This window comes from Schistosoma mansoni, chromosome 2, assembly GCF_000237925.1.
Source record: "Schistosoma mansoni strain Puerto Rico chromosome 2, complete genome".
Lineage (NCBI taxonomy): Eukaryota > Metazoa > Platyhelminthes > Trematoda > Strigeidida > Schistosomatidae > Schistosoma > Schistosoma mansoni.
The window spans coordinates 30,426,882-30,434,113 of NC_031496.1; the positions used below are offsets into that span (position 1 = coordinate 30,426,882).

The following is a 7,232-nucleotide window of genomic DNA, read 5'->3' on the forward strand; positions in this document are numbered from 1 at the left end:
TGTTTTCTAGGTGACGCGTAAGTTTAGTGAATTTTTCAGTTATAATTAAGAAAAACGCCAACTATTAACCTTATCAAAATACACAAAAAACGCTTTTTCAATCATTGTATAACGTCTCAGACTTATATGATTCCGAATAGGTAACTAGTTACAAACTTATTATCACATAATATGTATCTCAAGAGAAATATTTTTAAGATTTACAACCGGCCTATGAACATTTCAAACAAACCTAAAAATAAGAGAATGCAGTTATAATAACTGAATAAATAATTATACATTACTTTTCATGGTTATCTTCAGTGTTTATTTTACTATGTCGATGGATATTTCATCTGAGTCTCATTTGTTGGCAAAAAAAATGATGAAAAAGGTATACAGATGATACGATGAATTTGCTTGTAAGCACAATGAGTAGTTTATTTGTTATTGTATCGACATTTACTGATTGTCATAGTTGAAAGCATGAGTCGATTGAAGCTAGACCACCATGGAAAACCTGGAAGCACTCAACGGCCATTTTGTCCTATTGTGGGACTCCTCAGCAGTGCTCATCCACGATCTCGCCTCGCGAGATTCCAACCCAGGACCTATCAGTCTCGCGTCAGAGCACTTAACCGATAGACCACTGATTGAATGATTCTTATTAGTAGTTCATAGAGTACCATACACTTAACTACTTTAATAACAATTATTTGTTTCAACTATCTATATGATATGATGATAAAAATTTATTAAATGCATTATTCTAAAGAAAGATTCAATTATATTAGGTAGTATTTTTACTTACTTACCTACGCCTGTTACCCCTCGTAGAGGAGCGTAGGCCGCCGACCAGCATTCCCCATCCAACTCTGTCCTGAGCCTTCCTTTCCAGTTCTTTCCAGTTAACATTCATCCTTTTCATATCTGCTTCTATTTCCCGACGTAGTGTGTTCTTTGGCCTTCCTCTTTTCCGCTTCCCTTCAGGATTCTAAGTTAGATATAGCATAGTTTATCAATAAGAATTAGCTTATTATTTTGTCATTTTTAAGGGATGTAAGCTTCAACACAAGACAAAAGGGATAAACTTTCAATGATTATTGCCTATAGGAAGATAATGTCTACCAGTAAATCCTTTCAAACTTTTGAAGTTATTTCCTATTTTCTGTTTACAGAACTATTGACGTTTTATAAAATTGACTGGTTATATAATTGAATAAATCTGAATACACCTTCATTGTTATTGAAGCCAAGTTTAAAGAATTTGAATTAGTCGACTCAACACATTTCCATGATACATGAAAGTATTCGAAAAGGATTAATTGGATGTGATAATTCTTATCCATGTTCTACACATAAAGTATCATGTAAACACATTACATCTTCATTACCATTAAAATGTTATAAAAAGTATGGAAGTGGAAAAATGAAACCCTCATCTAGAATATGTAATAAAAAGGATACTGGAAAGTTAGTTTTCATTAATTTAATATGCTACATCTTTGTTTTTCTTTTGAAGTCATTTTTCTCTGCAAACAATAGTTAGTGTTGATTTTTTCTGATATTGATTAGTTTTGCTTAAAGTATTGAGTACTCACTTTCATAAATATCAAATTTTACTAGTTGAAAGTATGGATCAATTGAAGCTAAACCACCAAGGAAAACCTGGAAGTACTGGATACCGGTTAGCTCAGTGGTCTAGAGGTTAAGCGCTCTTGTGCGAAACTGATAGATCCTGGGTTCGAATCTCGCGAGGCGCACTGCCGAGGAGTCCCGCAATAGGACGAAGCGGCCTTCCAGTGCTTCTAGGTTTTCTTTGGTGGTCTACCTTCAATTGACTCAAGCATTTCAACTATGAAAATACTAAATCTCCACAAAACATCTTTCTGATTATCAAATTTTAGCTAAGAAATACAATTCTTGTATATTAACTCTATAGACTTGTATCAAATAGTACGAATCAAACATTTATTGCTCCCAACTATACCATGTTATTTTCACTAAAATAAAACAAGAAAGAAAGCAAAATTTTAAGAAATCATTAAAAACAGTGAAGGAACTGATTTGTAAATAGACTACAGTCTCCTACAATGAACTTCATAAAATATTATAGACCAGTTTCTAAGAACTCGACCGTAGCTGCTACCTCTACGTGGTGGTCGGGCTTGCTTATCATGATGACCCAACCAAGCTATACTGGCTGGAACATATGTTGCTGTAGGTTCTACCATGCCAGGCATTTCGATTAAAGAACGGTAAGACTAAAAGCAGCAACTCAAGATCTGAGGGCGAAGTCGTACTGTTGACTGTAGAAGGGTGTGACAGCAGTAAGGTGTTTCCCTCGTACAACCAGCATCTACAGCGATGCTTCTTCCTCATAAGGAAGGAAAGGGTTAGAAAAGGTCGACCCTAAAAATATCACACCTCACCTTACCTCACGGATTTCCGTCTCCAGCGGTAAGGCCATTTGAATAACGGAGCTAAAACGTCAAAAACCTCCCACAAAAAGGCCGTGCGTGACCGGCCTCAAGCAGTTGTTCCTTGGGCTTTGCGGTCACGCTCCCAGATCGTTAAGACCAACATTAATCCAACTTCCTTTTCAGGTACCTCAAGAAATACTCTTTCACGGTGTAGGCAGCCGGGAAGTGATATTAGCCCTCATACCCGTAATAGCACGAGTTTCTAAGAATATAAATTCATAGATAATAATGACTGATAGAGAAATTGTTTATATCAAATCCTGTTTTCACTGAATTATTTTGTACTGATCTCTTGAAGTGTTATTCAGAATATTTCACCTTACTAGAAGATTGTAATTCCGTTCCAAATATTAAATCAATTTTCGTTTATACAGTTTCTTAGATATTGCAAAAATATCTGTTTCAATTTTGTTGATAATGAAATGATAACACACTAGTAAGCTGTTATAACTTGTGGCCGAGTGGATGGCTTGTTAACGTATGAACGTGATAAGACCGTCAACCAGAGAGCAGCGAATTATCAATTGGAACAGTGACACACAGAAACCATACGAGCAGTCTAGAGTACGTATCGGTCATGCTTCTGTCTAGCCCAGCCAGTTAAGTTCAGAACAGCCTCTGTGGTATGAATCCTTATATTTCAAATATACTGAGTTTATAAAGCAAACAGACTGACCACATCGTACCAATAAAATAGAAAATAACATTTGTACAAAAGTTAGCCAAATATGGCTGTGAATAGGAGGAACAGTAATTAGTAGACTGGGTGTAATTCATGAATGGTAAATCGTATAACAATAGTTTAAAGTTCAAAATAAAGCTCATGATAAGGGGAACATGAATATGAATAGTTTAGTTATTTAGCAATTATACGATAAAAAAAATACATGCATCATATTGGTCCATAAATGGATCCCAAAGTTATCATTCACTATTGTTATCGCGACATAACATTAGCATTTCTTCTTTATTCCATACTAAGAAATTACAAGGGATCAAATTTAAGGTAACTGGAATTTGTACAGGCTCTAAGTGAAGACTAAAAAGTGTAGTTGTGTAGTCTAGTCACGTTACATATTTTCTTCTATTTAGATATAAAACATCTAGTCAAAACTCTTCAGAACCTTGTCAATCGGATAACCTTCTGAATAGTAACAATGAGAATAATTCAATGAATACTCATTCTGATAATAATACAAAGGAATCTATACTGAATCCGGTCATTATGGACGATTGTAATAATCATCAAAATGAACATTGTAATGATACACAGTCTAATCAAAGTATCTTTTTCGATTTGTTGTCTAAACTTGAAAGACATTTAGATGAAGAGAGAAAAGCCGTAAGTCTTGGAAAAAGATTAATTGTATGAATAACTGAATTTTATGTACAGCAAATACCATAAGAGTAAAATACTCATATGTTGTTTAAATTTATATTCTTTTGAAGGCTCTTGACTTTATGGAAACAGTTCTGTGTAAATAGATCATTTTATGATGAACATGACAAGTACAACATTAAATGTCAATACTTACTTACGTCTGTTACCCCTCGTGGAGGAGCATAAGCCATCCAGTAGCATTCTCCATCCAACTCTTTCCTCAACAATCCTTTCCAGTTCTTCCCACTTGTTATTCATCCTTTTCATATCTGCTTCTATTTCCCGACGTAATGTGTTCTTTGGCCTTCCACTTTTCCGCTTCCCTTCACCATTCCAAGTTAGGGATTGCCTCGTGATGTATATTGGTGATTTTCTTAATGTATGTTCGATCCACTTCCAACGTCTTTTCCTAATTTCCTCCTCAGCTGGAAGTTGTTTTGTCCTCTCCCATAAAACGCTGTTGCTGATAGTATTGGGCCAGTGAATGTTGAGTATTTTGCATAGACAACTGTTTATTAGTACTTGTACCTTCTTGACGATGAATGTAGTAGTTCTCCACGTTTCATCTCCATACAGTAGGACTGTTTTGAGATGTCAATACTAAACCCGTATAATCCTTTTCAAACCTGGAGTTGAACATGACTGAACGACAGTTTTCATAATTATTATTCCAAGGAGAAGCTCGAACCAGTTCTGAAAGCGGAAATTTGAAGTTATTCAAATTTCAATATTCGTGATTACTTCAAATATAAAGTTTATATCTAATTTCTTTTACATATTTGTGACCCAGGTTCTATCGAATATCGCTTAACATTTTGGCAAATTTTTATATACGATTAAACGAAGGTTTTCATCATCACCTATATCATATATTTTATTCTTTGGTCAAGTAGTTTATGAAGAATGGATAGCGCTGTGGATGTTTTTCATCACAAACTAATGTTGGCTGAGGAATTATAATGAACCAAAGAGCGATAGATAATTCTTATATTTTAATTGGGAACTACAAAGTAATGAATCTTTACGACTCCTGAAGGAGTCAAACCTAGGACTTTCAAGTCACATGACGATCATTTTATCTCTAAACTACTAGATCAAAACCTAACGCACAATATTTTCCAAACTCAGTCAATTTATAAAACAACACAATATTTACTCATTCTTATCATTGGCAATGAAATACACAAGAAAAAGCAAGATTCTAAAACACACACATCACAAAGATAAACAACACAATCATACTTAATGGATAAACTCTGGAAAAGGTGGAAAGTTCATCGTATCTGGATAGCACCAACGATGAACGTGTAGGATCTGATGTACACGTAGAGGTGAGGATCGGCAAAGCAAGAACAGCATCTCTACAGTTGAAAAACATATGGAACTCAAAACAACTGTCTATCAGTCAACATCAAATTCACATTCTTCAATACGAACATCAAGACAGTTATTTCTACTGTACGGAGATGAAACGTGGAGAACTACCACAATCATCACCAAGAAGGTACAAGTATTTATAAACAGTTGTGTACTCAAGATACTCAATGTCAGTTGCTCGGAAGCCATCTGCAAGAGACTTCTGTGGGAGAGAACAAACCATGTTCCATCTGAGAAGGAAATTAGGGAAATTCGTTGGACGTGAATAGGACACACATTGTGGAAATCCTCAAACTGCATGACGAGGCAAGCATGTGTGTTTGTGGAAGGGAGACGAAAAAGAGGATTGTTAAAGAGCACACTGTGTGTGGAATTCGGAGCAGACATCAAAATGAGGAATGGGAACTGGAAGCTAGTGGAACGGATTGTACAAGATAGAGTTGTATGGAGAATTCTGGTGAGTGGTCCGTGTTCCTCGCTGAGGGGTAACAGATATAAGTAAGTAGGTACTATTAATAAATTACCACCCCAAATCTGTCATCTATACAAACTTAGTATCTATGGGAACACTTCAGGTCAGCCTAGATATTCAAAAAGATATATCATTTGATATTTTGTAATCTAATATTTCAGTATTGTGGATATGATTGAACGTAACTCATTCTATAAGAAGTCCACATAGGTTTGATTATCTTAACCTACAATACAACTTACTAATTATGGGAAACGTTTTTACGCACTGATAATCACAGTACATTTTGTGTAAATAGTACAGTTTTTAAAACTTTTTTAATTATCTCTAATTATCAATTTAGTATTCTGAGTTCATTCTTAATACATTTGATAATATTGCGCCACCGTCCATCATTGTTTTCAGTGAGTTACTATCTCACAACAGACCCGGTTGAATTCCACTAGAAATCCAGGTAATACCTCTTGTAGAACATCACTAGTGAACATATGATGATTATAATCAGAGAGAGGTGTATCCCGACTAAGTGGTCTAATGGTTGAGGGCTCGTGTAGGAGACTGATAGATTAAGGGTTTGAATCTCGTGAGGCGGGATCATGAATGCGCACTGATGAGGAGTACCATATCAGGACAAAACGACTGTCCAGTGCTACCAGGTTTTCCATCGTGGTCTAGTTTCAAGTGATTCATAAATTCAACTATTAAATTACTATAATGTCCAGAAAATCCCTCTCTGAACATATCATAAAAGTTGAAACTGACAAACCCGCTGAAGAGAAGATAATCATAAGAGATTTCCTTGATATATAGTAAACTAATTAATATTAGGAAGAGTAATATATATTAGCATTCAAGCATTTGTGGTAATACTATAAGTTATTGACAACCTTTGAATAACGCTAAAATGACCTTGGAATGTCTACCTATTTACTAGGGTTATATATTAGTGTAAGGAATCAGGATATAATGTTGGTTGTTAGGGTTTGGAATTAGATTTATGGTGTTCATCACGAAGTGATATCATCTATATCACTAAAATGATATTTAGTCCAATAAGTGAATGAATTTCGCGCCTAAATCCAAGATCTTCTACCTGAAATGTGATTGGTTCGTTCATAAGTTATAGTCTCGCCATTGTTGTTTACAGATGAGCTATTTTGTCATCTTTGAAAAAATTCAAACTAAGCTAATACTTACCTAGTCATTCTTTTCATTTCCTTAGTTCTTTAAGTATAAATTATTTTATATAGTTGAGATAGATTGAATAACAATGAAATAACACTAAAAGGACTGTTTAATTGTAGTAGGATAAAGCATGTATGCCTTAATTGTTAAGAATAACTAAGATCTATATCACATAGTCTCATGATTTTTGAGAACCTAAACAATTGAATTTCATTTCCTTAAAATAGGATACTCTTAACTGGCTAACTTGTTCAAGATCATACTTTTCTGAACAATCAGACTAACATTTAATAAGGAAATAATTGAAGCTGCTTACTTACTTACTTACTTACTTACTTACTTACTTACTTACTTA

General features: G+C 34.6%; 1 protein-coding gene across 1 annotated transcript in view; it reads left to right on the forward strand.

Moving 5' to 3' along the window:
• Positions 1 to 1,138: 1,138 nt before the first annotated feature.
• The window catches only part of Smp_147750 (hypothetical protein), a gene marked incomplete at its 3' end in the record, with an annotated part of 39,137 nt that continues 33,043 nt past the window's right edge, over positions 1,139 to 7,232 (forward strand). The window contains exons 1-2 of the mRNA XM_018796352.1: positions 1,139 to 1,452; positions 3,555 to 3,804. Of these exons, the coding sequence (XP_018650574.1) occupies positions 1,274 to 1,452; positions 3,555 to 3,804 (429 nt within the window). The 5' untranslated portion in view covers positions 1,139 to 1,273. The remainder of the gene's footprint in view (positions 1,453 to 3,554; positions 3,805 to 7,232) is intronic.